The sequence below is a fragment of the Neofelis nebulosa genome, chromosome X (assembly GCF_028018385.1).
Source record: "Neofelis nebulosa isolate mNeoNeb1 chromosome X, mNeoNeb1.pri, whole genome shotgun sequence".
Taxonomy (NCBI): Eukaryota; Metazoa; Chordata; class Mammalia; order Carnivora; family Felidae; genus Neofelis; species Neofelis nebulosa.
In genome coordinates, this window is record NC_080800.1 from 85,650,397 (window position 1) to 85,666,461 (window position 16,065).

The 16,065-nt window shown below is 39.4% G+C and overlaps 2 protein-coding genes across 2 annotated transcripts in view; one reads left to right on the forward strand and one right to left on the reverse strand.

The window, feature by feature from the left end:
- The window catches only part of IL1RAPL2 (interleukin 1 receptor accessory protein like 2), a 1,151,998-nt gene that overhangs the window by 634,739 nt on the left and 501,194 nt on the right, over positions 1-16,065 (forward strand). The gene's annotated exons all lie outside the window — the stretch shown is intronic.
- On the reverse strand, positions 2,575-3,894 carry TEX13A (testis expressed 13A). Its single transcript, XM_058713968.1, has 2 exons — positions 3,391-3,894; positions 2,575-3,283 (listed from the first exon to the last, which is right to left on the reverse strand). Exons 1-2 carry the CDS (start codon positions 3,847-3,849, stop codon positions 2,591-2,593), a joined length of 1,152 nt encoding a protein of 383 aa, XP_058569951.1. The 5' UTR covers positions 3,850-3,894; the 3' UTR covers positions 2,575-2,590.

Sequence of the window (16,065 nt, forward strand, 5' to 3'; positions counted from 1 at the left end):
ACGCAAAAATTGGCCTTCATATTTTATTTATTTAATAGTACAATGGACATGCCTCCAAAACAGTATACAGGGTCTATCTCCTTCTTTTACATATTTCTTGTGTTTTCAAGGTTTCTTTAGCTGTCTCCTTCCCCATGGTTCAAGTTTCTCCCAAATTCAAAAGAACTTTGTATCTCTCAGCTGTGTATCCTATCTCACTCCTTCTCTTCACACCCAAGAGTCCTTGATGAGCTTCCCTCACTGACTGCACATCTTTCCTTCCCACCTAAATCCCTGGTTTGTTTTCTGCCCTTCCTCCACCCATATTGCTTAAAAATCAAAAGTGAACACCAGACCAAGTGAATACTTTTTACCTCCTTAGGGCATTCCCTGCAGCCCTGGGCATTGCTGAGCATGCTCTTCTTGCAACCCTCTTCCCCCTATTCTGACTAGTCCTAAGGACCTTATTGCCTTAATGGTTCCCAACTAAGGGTGATTTTGCCCTCCAGTGGACATGTTACATTATTAGTTGTCACATTTTTAGTTGTCACAACGGAGGGGTGGGTGCTATTGTTACCAAGTGTGTAGAGGCTAGGGATTCTGCCAAGCAACCTAAATGCACAGCACAATTCCCTGAAACATGTAAGTATCCAGCCCAAAGTATCAAGAGTACTGAGGTGGTGAAAGTCTGAAGACATTTCTAACAAGTATAGGCCCTTTAATAACTAGCTAGGGATCTGGCCCCAAATCTTGAAAATGATTTTCTGTATCTGTTCCCAAACGAGACAACTCAAAGTCACACCTAGATACTGCAGAGATGCCCCAGGCCCATGACAACCTCAGTTTCTAGGTCCCCAGTCCCCAGGTAACATCCAAGCTTCCTCCAGTTGTATCAGTCTGGTCCAGGTATGACTCCTTACCATTTTTCCACCTGTAGGCTAAACCATACATTTAACCCTGCTCAATGCAGCTTATAATCATAAGAGGGGGAGACACAGACAACCATCACCCTCCCCCTTTCTTGGTTGGGCTATGTTCTATTCCACACTCTGAATTCACTGAGGGCTTTGTAGCCAGATTCTTCTCCCACTGTTAACCTGGTGATGAGTTGGGGGAGAGAATCCCTCAGGATGGCAGCATACTTTGGTCAGTGGTCTAAACCAATAAACCCTCTGGGCACTATCAGCTGCTGACTCACCTCCTTGGTAGTGGCATGTGACTATACCCAGTTCTGCCCACTGGGTACTGGGGAGGATTCTTCTGTCATGGGGCTGAACAGCCATAGGTAGCAGTCCTTGCTTGCAGTTCATGCTGGCATCCTCTATATGCAGCCCTGGGGCGCTTGGGTGCTCAGTCAGTTGAGTCTGACTCTCGGTTTCAACTCAGGTCATGATCTCTCGGTTCGTGGGTTCGAGCCCCACATTGGGCACTTTGCTGGCAGTGCGGACCCTGTTTGGGATTTTCCTCTCTCCGCCCCCGCCTCTACCCTTCCCCCACTTGCGCTATAAACTTAAAAAAAAGTATACACGCAGTCCTGAGATTCCCTTGGAGCAGGAAATCTCTGTTGTGTCATAAGCAAGTAGTTAACCCTAGGCCTGTTTTGATTGTTTCTTGTGATATAACTCGTTTAGAACATGAACAAGATTTCTGTCCAGTTTATTCTTAGAGACTCATGGGATTCAGGAATCCCCACTACCTGTCACTCCCTGATGCACCTCCCCAGTCAGTTCCAACAGTTTCTTTGATGCCCTGTGGTTTGCACCTGCTCTTCTGGTATCATTTTCTGACTTGGAAATAATCTGGTTGTCCAGAGAAGGAACCCATTCAAGTTAAATTAAAGAAAAGGGGATCTCTGTAGAGTGGATTTTCATGCAACACAATTGCAGAAAGTGGAAAAGTGGTCAGGCCTCCAGGTCTCCATCTCTGGGTTTGCAGGATCAACTCCTTTCCTTCTCTGTGCTTGTCTGCTCCTTGGGAACTCATGCTGGCATCCTCTAAAAGACACTCGGCCTCTATAAAGCACAGAGTTCTGCTCCCCCACAGCCAGGGTCAGGCCTCAGCTGTGGCCTCAGTGTCCGTGACTCTGACCTTGGCCCCAACTCCAAATAACCCACTGCTTCCTTGCCCAACACCATCCTGACTATGGGACTATGGAATCTGCCTCTCTATTCAGATTCTCTAGTGTAAGAACCTGTGTGGTTAAGGATGGGTCAGATGTCCACTCCTCCAATCATATACAGCCTAGGTGGGAAGAGGGGTGGGCTGTCACAAACATGGCTGCTCAGGTCCACCAGGTACTAGGGTAGGGAATGGAGACACATACTAACAGAAGCTACAGTGCTTCTGGGGTGTGGAATGCTAATGCTCTGGAACAAAAAGGGGGTCATCAAAATAAGTCTATGTTTTACCCCCCCAACCACCTAATCTACACCCTCCCCAGCCACCACTCCATACCCACCCCACTTTTCCACCTTTCTCACAACCCCCTTGCCCCATCCACCCACCCTCCTTTTCTCCCCATTCTTCCCAAACCCTCCCGCATCTCTCCCCCTCCCTCTGAAAATTGATTTCCCATTGGGATATGTTTCCGTTCTATTTCACATTTCTGAATTCACTGGGGGTTTTGCAGCCAGATTCCCCTTCCACAGCGGAAGCAAATTTCTCTCCGTGAAAAATTCACAGCTTTACACCAAGGGCAGTCCCAATCCCCTGGTCTGCGAAATATGGGAGGTCTTCTCTGTTGAAGGAGATCGTTGTCTCTTTGGGATTCTTGAGGGTGTGTTCCCTGGGACCCGACATCAGACCACAAGTTAACATCAGAGGGCCTCCAGTGGGGAGATATCTGAGATGGAGCTCCTGGGGTGAACATTATTGCTGGTGGGGTTGGTGTGGGCGCAGGTGGGAAGGGGGAAAAGGGGCAGGCATAGGAGTATGTGAATGAGGCAGGGAGCTGGACAGGCAGGGGTGAGGGTGTGGCTGTGGTCCCGGGCTTCATCGTCCCAGAGAAATAAAGCATGGCTGTATCCACTGACCTGACATCTCCCTCCCTCTGCCCACCAGAGGTATAATTTTTCTGCTCAGCTCCAAGAACATGCACAAGGCCTCCACCCGGGTTCTTTGTGGCCTCTGTCCCTTCTTCACCTTTCTGTCTTCTTCCTCTTCCTGTGGCACCAGCAGGAGTAGCAGAAGTAGTGGCACCCCCCAACTCTTCCTCCTCACCTGCTCCTTCTGTCCCAGCGTCACTGGCAGTGGCCAAGCCTGGCTCCTCTGCAACCTGCCCCCGCTCCCGCGAAGACTCCAGCTCCTGCAGAGAAGTAGGCAGGGTTGAGACCCATTCTGGGGATGGTGAGGGGGTGGGGCAAGGAGATAGGGCCAGGAGAGGGGGCAGGGACCAAGTTGAGGCAATCTTACAGCCCGCAGGAGCTTCCACCTCAGGAGGTCCCTTTCCTTCCGTATCTCCGCCAAGTTTGCCTGTGTCTGCTGCAGACGGAAGGCTGCCTCCCTGCGCTCCATCTCCTGCTGTGCTGTGAGCTCCTTTAGGTCTGAGGCCAAGGTCTCTGCAGCGGACTTATGCAGTTTGGCGAAGTCCTGCAGCCAGTGCACCCTGTGCCCATGTAACTGGCCCTGCCTCCGGGCAAAGCGCACACCTAGGGCCAGGCTGCTCCAGGCACAAGCGTCTTTGGCCTCACTGGACACTGCGCTGTCCTCCAGGATGGCCTTGAGCTTGTTCTCCACTTCCTCCCAGGACTGAGATATATTTTCGAGGTAGAACTCAGGGCCTTTCGTGTGCCCGGCCATCTTCTCACTGATGAAAGCCACCACGTTGCCGTGCTGGAACCCACCACTGGGGTCTTCGGGTTTCAAGGCCATGATGGCTGAGGGCTTTAGGGGCTTGTTTGGCCCTGCGGGGATGAATCAACCAGTTGCACCCTCCTCTCCCCCCTTTAATCCCTTCCCCCCGTTAGCCCTCCCCACCCCACTCTGTAGCTTCCCTTTTGATTCCTCCGCCCAACCCTCCTGAGACCCTCATAAAGACCACTGACTGGCTTGCCTTGCCATAGTACACTTCTCACCAGGTCTTACCTCCCTAGCTAGGATTAGAGGAGGTACAGACCTCCCATGCCTGCCTACAGAACCTAAAGAGAAAGTGAGAAAGCGCACCTCTTTCCCTCCAGGGACTCCAAGGAAAGGAAGTGTCTAAGCAAACCCTAGAGGCTTTTACCGTGGGACTGTTCCAACTTTGAAAGATAGTAGGGGTGGGAGGGAATGCACAAGGAAGGTCCTCCGTCTGCCCCAGGACATAAGGGAACCCGCTACAATGTTGCAAGTCCTTGAAGTGGGGAGGAAACAGGAGTGATCAGAAAAGACAGAACTGAGAATTTGAAACACTTGTGATCAAGTACAAAAATTTCACCCCCTACTCTCCACCCCCACTAAAATGGTTTGTCCCACATCAGGAGCCCCTCCCCTCTTAGAAGTGGAATATTCTAGAACAAGAAAAAAAGCCTCCTCCTCACCAGGAAGATGCTGTATCTCCTATTCTAGAATCCCCTAAATTGGAATATGACAGTCAGAAAATTGTTTATGTAAAGGGCCAAGTAATAATTATTTGAGGCATTGTAGGCAAAGGACCTCTGTCCCAAATACTTACAGCATAAAAGCAGTCATAAGAAATACTTGAAGAAATAAGCATGGCCATATTCCAATAAAACTTATGCATAAAAATAGGTAGCCGGCAGGATTTGGCCTGTAGTTTGCCAACTCCTGGTCTAAACTCATATTTCCTGCATATCCCAAAGATATCAAAAATCCAAATGTTCACCCTTTCCCCCGAGAGATGATTCTCCTATATTCCTGTGTTCATATTCTCCTATATTCTTGTGTTCACTATAAAAACCTCAAAATCATCAATACCACTTGCCTTTAATAACATAGGAAATTGGTCCCAAATCTTGTTGCTAGTATCTCAGAATCTTTTTTTTTTAAATTTTTTTAACGTTTATTTATGTTTGAGACAGAGAGAGACAGAGCATGAACGGGGGAGGGTCAGAGAGAGGGAGACACAGAATCCAAAACAGGCTCCAGGCTCTGAGCTGTCAGCAAAGAGCCCGACGCGGGGCTCGAACTCATGGACTGCAAGATCATGACCTGAGCCGAAGTTGGCCGCTTAACCGACTGAGCCACCCAGGCGCCCCTCAGAATCTTCTTTTAACATCCATTCCCATTTAGAGAATGCCCACATAGTCTCATGAATAAATTCTCTAATCTCTTTCTAATTCCTAATCTTTCCTATGACCATGCTATTTTCAAGCTTCAAAATATTTGATGGCTTCCTGTGACCAACTCTTGGGGTAATATTATATTCTTACCCTAGTATACCTTTCTAAATTAACTCTCCTTATTCTCTTTTCTGCCATTATTTATGCACTGAAGGAAGTGGACATGCAGAGATACACTCATTTTGGGTTTTATTTTTCCATTTGAAAAATTAGAAATCCATTATTTATTATATGAGAATTACATTTTGTTCTATGACCTACATTGAAATAGATAACATTTCTTCTCTAAGTGTCTTGTGTCAGATAGTGAGAAAAAAATAATGTATCAGGCATTAATATATTACTTAAGAAGGTAGTTAAATCCCAGAGGTATAAATCCCACTGTTTTAGCTTTCTTTTTAAACTGTTATCTTTTTCTTCATTTCAATTTGGGTATTTTATTTGTTGGTCTTGGGACTAATAAATGGGAAGCGTTCATGTTTTCGCTTGTTCTAGAGTGACTTCTGTAGAAAGATCATTTGGAAGATAATATAGAAATTGGAATGGCAAGGAGAGAGGGGTGATATTGGAGTCAGGGAGACCCATTAGGGGGATGCCACAGTAATTCAATATGTAAACTAAGGTAGTAGAAGTTAGAATGGAGACAAAAGTGTATAGAGCTATTTGGCTGATAGAATTGATAGGAATGTCAGGGACAGGGATGAGAAAATGAGTAGGGTAATTCCCAGGTTTCTGCTACAGGGAACTAAGTAGATAGTGATGCTGTAGACTTAGATGGAGAATAAAAGAGAAGCTGTTTGGAAGGGGGATCACCTGTGGACATACTGATATTGAGATACCCGTGGGACATCCTAATGGAGATACCCCACAAGCAGTTAGATATATGAGTCTAGGACTAGGTGAGACATCAGGGCTGGAGATATAGTATTGAAAAATGGAAATTGGATTCAAAGTAGTGGTTGAAATAACCCACGGAGAAGATATACAGCAAGAAGAACAGAGTGCAGGGAATAACTCTTTTCTTACCACTCTCCATTCTCACTCACGGTTTTATAGCTGACTTGCTTACTCTGCCTACTCTGATTTTGGACTCAGAACATTTTTTTACCCTTTTTATTCCTTCCATAACTCTTTAAACATGGACTTCAGCTTGTGATCACTTGTATCTGTATGCTATCATTCTTCCACTTCTGCTTATAAACGCTTTTAAAAGATTAAGGTAAATCATTTACTTGTTTTGATTTAAATTCCGGTTAGTTACTATACAGTGTAATATTAATTTCAGGTGTACAATATAGTGATTCAACACTTACATATTACACTCAGTGTTCATCACAAGTGCACTCCTTAATCTCTATCATCTATTTCACCCATTCTCCCACTCTCCTCCCCTCTGGTGAACAGCAGTTTGTTCCCTTTTGTTAAGAGTCTGTTTTTTGGTTTGCCCCTCTCATTTTTACCCCTATGATCATTTGTTCAGTTTCTTAAATTCTGCACATGGGTGAAATTACATGGTATTTGGCTTTCTCTGACTGACTTATTTTGCTTAGCAAAATACTTTATAGCCCCATCCATATCATTGCAAATGGCAAGATTTCACTATATATGTATATTATCTATATATATACAGCATTATCTATAATAGCAAAATATGAAACAGCCCAAATGTCCATGTACTGATGAAAAGGAAGCTGTGGTATGCGTATGTATATGGACATTTGGGCTGTTTCATATTTTGCTATTATAGATAATGTTGCTATAAACTTCAGGGCGCATGTATGCCTTTGAATTAGTATTTTTGTATTCTTTGGGTAAATACCTAGTAGTTCATTTGCTGGATTATGGAGTAGATCTATTTTTGACTTTTTGAGAAATCTCCATACTGTTTTCCATAATGGCTGCACCAGTTTGCATTCCCACCAACAGTTCATGAGGGTTCCTTTTTTTCCACATCCTCAGCAACACTTGTTATTTCTTGTGTTTCTGATTTTAGCCATTCTGAGAAATGTGAGCTGGTATCTCAGTGTACTTTTGATTTGTATTTCTCTGATGGTGAGTGATGTTGAACATCTTTTCATGTGTCTGTTGGCCAACTGTATGTATTCTTTGAAAAATATCTATTCATGTCTACTGCTCATTTTAATTGGATTATTCAATTTTGGGGTGTTGGGTTTGATAAGTTCTTAATAGATTTTGGATACTAACCTCTTATCAGATATGTTACTTGTAAATATCTTCTCCCATTCCAAAGTTGTTTAGTTTTATTGATAATTTCCTTCACTATGCAGAAGCTTTTTATTTTGATGTAGTCCCAATGGTTAATTTTTGCTTTTGTTTCCCATGCCTCAGGAGACATATCTAGAAAGAAGTCGTTATGACTGAGATCAGATAGGTCACTGCTTCTGTTATCTTCTAGGATTTTTATGGTTTCAGGTCTCACACTTAGGTCTTTAATCCATTTTGAATTTTTTTGTGTGTGTGTATGGTGTAATAAAGTGGTCCAGTTTCATTCTTCTTTTTTTAATGCTTATTTATTTTGAGAGAGGGGAGAGTATGAGCAAGGGAGGGACAGAGAGAGAGAGGGAGATAGAGACTCTCAAGCAGGCTCCATGCTGTCAGCACAGAGCCCAATGTGGGGCTTGATCTCACCAACTATGAGATAATGACCTGAGCCGAAACCAACAGTTTGATGTTTAACTGAGTCACCCAGGTGACCGCACTTTCATTCTTTTGCATGTTGCTGTCCAGTTTTCCCAAGACCATTTGTGGAAGAGATTGTCTTTTTCCTATTAGATCATCTTTCCTGCTTTGTTGATGATTAATTGACCACATATTTCTGGGTTCATTTCTGTGTTTTCTATTCTGTTCTATTGATCTGTGTGTCTGTTTTTATGACAGCACTATACTGTTTTGATCACTACAGTTTTGTAATACAACTTGAAGTCTGGGATTGTGATGCCTCCAGCTTTGCTTTTTTTTTTTTTTCAAAGTTGCTTTGGCTATTCAGGGACTTTTATGGTTCCATACAAATTTTAGGATTGTTTGTTCTATCTCTGAAAAATGCTGTTGGTATTTTGATAGAGATTGCATTAAATGTGTAGATTGCTTTGGGTAGTATAGACAGTTTAACAATATTTGTTCTGTCAATCTATATGCATGGAAAATCTTTCCATTTCTTTGTGTCCTCTTCTATTTTTTTCATAAGTGTTTTATAGTTTTCAGAATACAGATCTCTTACCTCTTTGGTTAGGTTTATTCCTGGGTATATTATTATTTTTGGTGCAATTGTAAATGGGATAGATTCCTTAATTTGTCTTTCTTCTGATTCATTATTGATGTATAGCAGTGCAACAGATTTCTGGATGTTGATTATGTATCTTTTGACTTTAGTGAATTCCTATATCAGTTCTAGCAATTTTGTGGTTTTTCTACATAGAATATCATGTGTTCTGTGGATAGTGAAAGTTTTACTTCTTCCTTGTCAATTTGGATGCCTTTTATTTCTTTTTGTTGTCTAATTGCTGAGACTAGGACTTCAAGTACAATGTTAAATAACAGTGGTAAGAGTCGACATTCCCTTGACCTTAAGGGAAAAGCTGTCAGTTTTTCTCCATTGAGGATATTAGCTGTGGGTGTTTTTTGTGTATAATCTTTGTTATGTTAAGGCATGTTCCCTCTATCCCTACTTTATTGAGGATTTTTATCATGAATGGATATTGTACTTTGTCAAATGCTTTTTCTGCATCTATTGAAGACATCATATGGTTCTTATCCTTTTTGTTTTTTTATTAATGTGGTACATCAGATTGATTTCATTTATGGTATATCCCTTGCAGCCTGGGAATAAATCCCACTTGATCATAGTGAATGATTCTTTTAATATACTACTGGATTCAGTTTGCTGGCATTTTATTGAGAATTTTCACATCAGTGTTCATCAGAGACATTATAGTTCACTTTTTTAGTGGGGTCTTTATCTGGTTTTGGTATCAGGGCAATGCTTGTCTCATAGAACGAATTTGTAAGTTTTTCTTCCTTTTCTATTTTTAGAATAGTTTGAGAAGTATTGGTATTAACTCTTCATAAAATGTTTGGTACAGTTCACCTATGAAGCCATCTGGCTCTGGACTTTCATTTGTTGGGAGATTTTTTTTTATGACTGATTCATTTTCTTTCCTGTTTATCAGTCTGTTCAAGTTTTCTGTTTCTTCCTGTTTCAGTTTTGGTAGTTTAAGTTTCTATGAATTTATCCATTTTTTTCCAGGTTGTTCAATATTTTGGCATGTGGTTTTTCATATGATTCTCTTATAATTGTTTGTATTTCTGTGGTGTTGGTTGTTATTTATCCTCTGTCATTTGTGATTTTATTTATTTGGGTCCTTTCTCTTTTCTTTTTTATAAGTCTGTGTAGAGGTTTATCAATCAATTTTATTGATATTTTCTTTTTTTTTTTTTTTTTTTTTTTTTCAACGTTTTTTATTTATTTTTGGGACAGAGAGAGACAGAGCATGAACGGGGGAGGGGCAGAGAGAGAGGGAGACACAGAATCGGAAACAGGCTCCAGGCTCCGAGCCATCAGCCCAGAGCCTGACGCGGGGCTCGAACTCACGGACCGCGAGATCGTGACCTGGCTGAAGTCGGAAGCTTAACCGACTGCGCCACCCAGGCGCCCCTATTGATATTTTCAAAGAAACACCTCCTGGCTTCACTGATCTATTGTATTTTTTAATTTCTATATCATTTATTTCTACCTTACTATAATTATAATCTTTTATTATAATTATATGTTTTTATCTATAATTTTATTATACTTATTACATATTATAATCTTTATTATTTCTTTCTTCTGCTGGATTTAGGCTTTGTTTATTCTTTTTCTGGATCTTTTACTTGTAAGGATATGTTATGTATTTGAGATTTTTCTTTCTTCTTGAAGTAGGTCTATATTGCTTTTAACTTTCCTTTTAGGAATGCTTTTGCTGCATCGCTAAGGTTTTGGACTATTTTGTTCTTATTTTTATTTTTTTCGTGTATTGTTTTTATGTCTTCTTTGATTTCCTGGTTGACCCATTCACTGTTTAGTAACATATTGTTCAACCTACATGTATTTATGGTCTTTCCAAGTTTTTTTCCTTGTGACTGACTTCAAGTTTCACAGTGTTGTCAGAAAATATACATAGTATGATCTCAATCTTTTTGTATTTGTTGAGGCCTGATTTGTGACCTAATACATGATCTATTCTGGAGAATGTCCCATGTGTACTTGAAAAGAACGTATATTCTGGTCTTTTAGGATGGAATATTCTGAGTATATCTGTTAAGTCCGTCTGTCCAGTGTGTCATTCAAAGCCATTGTTTCCATGTTGACTATATATTTAGATGATATATTGATATAAGTGGGGTGTTAAAGACTCCTACCGGTATTGTATTATTATTAGTTATGTTTATGTTTGTTGTTAATTGTTTTATATATTTGGATGCTTTCATATCGGATGAATAAATATTTACAATAGTTACATCTTCTTGTTGGATTGTCCCCTTTATTATGATATGGTGCCCTTCTTTGTTTTTTGTTACAGTCTTTGCTTTAAAGTCAAGTTTGTCCTATATAAGTGTTGCTACTCCAGCTTTATTTTGATATCCAGTAGCATGATGAATGGTTCTCCATCCCCTCACTTTCAATCTACAGGTGTTTTAGGTGTAAAATGAGTCTCTTGTAGGCACCATATAGATGGGTCTTTTTTTTTTAATCCAGTATGACACCCTGTGTCATTTTATTGGAGCATTTAGTCTTTTTATATTCAGAGTAATTATTGATAGATATGTACTTAGTGCCATCGTATTACTTGTTTTGTCATTGTTTGTGGAGATTTTCTCTGATCCTTTCTTGTCTTTGCCATTTTTGTTTTTCTCTTTTGCATTCAAAAAGTCCCCTTTAATATACCTTGCAGGGCTGGTTTAGGAGATCACAAACTCCTCTAGTTTTTTTTGTTTGTTTGTTTAATCTGGGAAACTCTTTATCTCTCCTTGTGTTCTGAATGGTAGCCTTGATGGATAGAATATTCTTTGTTGCAGATTTTTCCCATTCAGCATTTTAAATGTATCATGCCACTCCTTTCTGGCCTGCCAAGTTTCTTTTGAGAAATCTACAGCTAGATTTATGGTTCCTTCTTTGTAAGTGAAGGACTTATTTTGTCTTCATGCCTTTGGGATTTTGTCTTTATCACTATGTTTTTCAAATTTAATTACAGTATGTCTTGGTGTTGGCCTGCTTTTGTTGATTTTGATGGGCATTCTCTGTGCCTCATGGATCTGGATGTCTGTTTCTTTCCCCAGATTAGGGAAGTTTTCAGCTGTTTTTGGGTTCACAGCAAAATTGAGAGGAAAGTACAGAAATTTACGATGTATCTCCTGCCCCCACATGCATACCCTATTATCAGTAGCCACTGCCAGAGTGAATATTTACTACAATTGATTAACCTACATTGACACATCATTATCATCCAAAATCCATACTTTTCATTGTGGTTCACTCTTGGTGTTGTACTTTCTATGGGTTTGCACAAATGTATAATGGCATATATCCATCATTATAGTATCATACAGAGTATTTTCACTACCTTTAAAGTCCTTTGTGTTCCACCTATCCATCTCTCCTCCCAACTCTTGGCAATCACCAATCTTTTTAGTGTCTCCATAGTTTTGCCTTTTCCAAGTGTCATATAGCTGGAATTTTACAGTATGTAGCTTTTTCTCATTGGCTTCTTTTACTTAGTAATATGCATTTAATGTTCCTCTATATCTTTCCATGGCTTGAGAGCTCATTTACTTTTAGCTCTTAATAATATTCCATTATCTCTATGTGCCATATATTATTTATACATTCACCTACTAAAGGATATCTTGGTTACTTCCAAGTTTTGGCAATTATGAACAAAACTTCTATAAACATCTGTGTGCAGGCTTTTTTTTTTTTTTAATTTTTTTTTCAACGTTTATTTATTTTTGGGACAGAGAGAGACAGAGCATGAACGGGGGAGGGACAGAGAGAGAGGGAGACACAGAATCAGAAACAGGCTCCAGGCTCTGAGCCATCAGCCCAGAGCCTGACGCGGGGCTCGAACTCACGGACCGTGAGATCGTGACCTGGCCGAAGTCGGACGCTTAACCGACTGCGCCACCCAGGCGCCCCTGTGTGCAGGCTTTTATGAAGACATAATTTTTCCCTCCTTTGGGTAGTTATCAAAGAATATAAATGCTAGATCATATAAGGGTATGTTTAGTTTTGTAAGAAACTTCCAAACTATCTTCTAAGTTGCTGTGCCATTTTGCATTCCTACCAGCAATGAATGAGAGTTCCTGTTACTCCACATCCTTACTAGCATTTGGTGTTGTTAGTGTTCTGGATTTTGGCCATTCTAATAGGTATGCAGTTGTAGCGCAGGTTTGTTTTCATTTGCATTTCCCTGGTGACATATGATATACATATTTTCAAATGTTTATTTGCCATCTGTATATTTTATCTATTTGATGAGGTTTCTGTTAAGGTCTTTGGCCCATTTTTTTTTTTTTTGTTATTGTGGAGTTTTAAGAATTATTTGTATACTTTGGATAGCAGTCCTTTATTAGATGTGTCTTCTGCTAATATTTTCTCTCAGTCTGTGGCTTGTTTTCTAATTCTCTTAACATTGTCATTTGTAGAGCTGAAGTTTTTTAATTTTGTTAGCAGTCAGTTATTTGTCACAGATCATGTCCTTGATCTTGTAATTAAAAAATCATTGCCATATCCAAGGTCATCTAGATTTCCCTATGTTGTTTTCTAGAAATTTTATAGTTTTGCATTTTACATTTAAGTCTGTGATCCATTTTGAATTCTTTTTCATGGTGGGTGTAAAGATCTGAGTCTAGATTCATTTTTTTATATGCATGTGGATGTCTAATTGTTCTAGTACCATTTGTTGAAAAGACATTTTTTGCTCTATTGTGTTGCATTTTCTTCTTTGTCAAAGATCAGTTGACTATATTTATATGCATCTATTTCCAGGCTCGATATTCTATTCCACTGAGCTGTTTGTCCGTTCTGTCTTAATTACTATAGCTTTAGAGTAGGTCTTAAAGTCAGATAGTATCAGTCCTCCAATTTTGGTCTTCTCAGTTTTGTAGTTATCCTCATGTAGATCTTGTACATATTTTGTTAGATACATACCTAAGTATTTCATTTTGGGGGTTTCTAATGTAAGTGATATCATGTTTTTAATTTCAAATTAATAACTTTTTCATTGCTTGCATATGTGAAAGCAATTGACTTTTGTGTATTAACCTTATATCCTGGAGCCTTGCTAGTTACTAGTTACTTACTTACTAATTTCAGGTGTTTTGTCAACTCTTTCAGATTTTTTGCATGGGTCATCTATATGTATAGATCAATCATACATCTATGAACAAAGATGATTTTATTTCTTCCTTTTGAATCAATCAGATATTTCCTTTTTTTTATCTATTGCATTATCTGAGACTTTCAGTATGATGTTGAATAGGAATGGTGAGAGGGGACAGTCTTGCCTTATTCCTAATTTTAATGGGAAAACTTGTAGTTTATTATCATGAAATATAATGTTAGCTATAGTTTTTTTCATAGATATTCTTTACTGAGTTGAGGAATTTTCCCTCTAGTCCTAGTTTGTTGAGAGTTTTTTTTGTTTATTTTTAATTTTTTAATTTTTTTTTTTTATCATGAATGGACGTTGGATTTTGTTAACTGCTTTTCCTGCATCTACTGATATGGTCATGTAATTTTTCTTCTTTAGCCTGTTAATGTGATGAACTACATTAATTGATTTTTGATTTTTTTATGTTTATTTCTTATTTTGAGAGGGAGAGAGGGAGTGAGAGAGAGAGTGTGTGCAAGCAGGTGAGGGGCAGAGAGAAGTGAAGAGAAGAATCCCAAGCAGGGTCCATGCTGTCAGTGCAGAAACCAATGAGGTGCTTTATATCACAAACCATGAAATCATGACCTGAGCCTAAATCAAGAGTCTGATGATTAAACAACTGAGCCATCCAAGTGCCCCTGATTTTTGAATATTTGAACCAACTTTCCACATCTGGGATAAATCCGACTTGGTTGTGGGGTACGATTATCTTTTTTAGTATTCTACTATAATTTATTTTATTTATTTATTTATTTATTTATTTATTTAATTTTTTAAATGTTTATTTCTGAGACAGAGAGAGAACATGAGCGGGGGAGGGGCAGAGAGAGAGAGAGAGAGAGAGAGAGCAAGAGAATCCGAAGCAGGCTCCAGGCTCTGAGCTGTCAGCACAGAGCCTGACCTGGGGCTTGAACTCACAGACCGTGAGGTCACAACCTGAGCCAAAGTCAGGCGCTCAACCAACTGAGCCACCTAGGCACCCCTATTTTTTTTTTAATTTTAGAGATAGCGTGTGCACACTTGTGGAGTAGAGGGGCCATGGGGGAGAGAGAATCTTAAGCTGGCTCCATGCAGAGCCTGTCATACTGCTCGATCCCACAACCATGTGATCATGACCTGAGCCAAAATCAAGAGTTGGATGCTCAACTGACTGAGCTGCCCAGGTGTCCCTGGGATATAGTTATTTTTATACATTACTGGGTTTGATTTCCTAATATTCTGTTGAGGATTGTGCATTTATGCTCATGAAAGATATCAGTCTGTAGTTTTCTTGTAATGTCTTTGGTGTTGGTATTAGACTAATGCTGGCTTCATAGAATCAGTTAGGAAGTATTCCATCTGCTTCTATCTTCTGAAAGAGATTGTAGAGAATTTGGTATAATTTCATCCTAAGTATTTGGTAGAATTTGCCAGTGAATCCATCTGGACTTGGTGTTTTATTTTTTGGAAGGTTATTAATTATTGATTCAATTTCTTTAATAGCTGTAGGCCTATTCATATTTCTGTAGGTCTGTTTCTTCTTGTGTGAGTTTTGGCAGATTGTGCCTTTCAAGAAATTGATCCATTTCATCTAGGCTATCATATTTGTGGGCATAAAGTTGTTTGTAGTATTCTTTTATTATTCTTTAAATATCTATAAGAACTGTAGTGATACCCTGTCTTTCCGTTCTGATATTAGTAATTTCTGTCCTCTGTTTTTCCCTTCTTGTTCTTTTAAAGCATTAACATTGCATGCTTGCAGTTATATGTGCTTATTTTTGTACTTATCTGAAGGTCTTTCCGACAAGGTCAAAGATATTTTTCATAAAATTTTCTACTTTTGTAATAATTTTCAAGGAATGTAAGTCATCAAAGGGCCTAAGATTTTATTTGTTTATTAATTTACTTCATTTCCCTGAATTTGATAGTAATATCAGTTCATAGTTCTTATGTTTCTAGTGGGACAATATCATCCAAGGGTGGTAGATTGATGAAATGATAGTTTTGTGTAGCAGTCAATTAACATTTCAAAAATCTCAGAAAACAAAGTTTTAGTTTACTGGTCATTAGATGGTTCTGGAATTTGCAAAGAAAGTAACTTGAAAGGAGGATAAAACAATTGAGGGAACCATTTAGAAAAGTTTCAAGTATATCCTGAGGTATTTTGTCTGGGCTTGTGCTTTTAGACATGAAAAATTCCCTAATTTACTTAGTTTTTTTTTAATAGGTTAGCTCTAGTGATATAAAAGTTTACATAAACTCAAATTCAGAAATAAAACTTAAGATTTTATAGTATAAGCATATTATATAAATGGGAGTTAGAAAGAGGCATCTGGGTTTTTTATGTATGATCTTACTATTCCTGTCAGGGAACCCAAGATTGATCAACATTTGCCCTT

Coding starts and splice junctions, on each gene's coding strand:
- TEX13A (XM_058713968.1), bottom strand. CDS start 3,849: ATGGCCTTGAAACCCGAAGACCCCAGTGGTGGGTTCCAGCACGGCAAC. Junction 3,284..3,390: donor GGTGGAAGCTCCTGCGGGCT/GTAAGATTGCCT, acceptor ACTTCTCTGCAG/GAGCTGGAGTCTTCGCGGGA.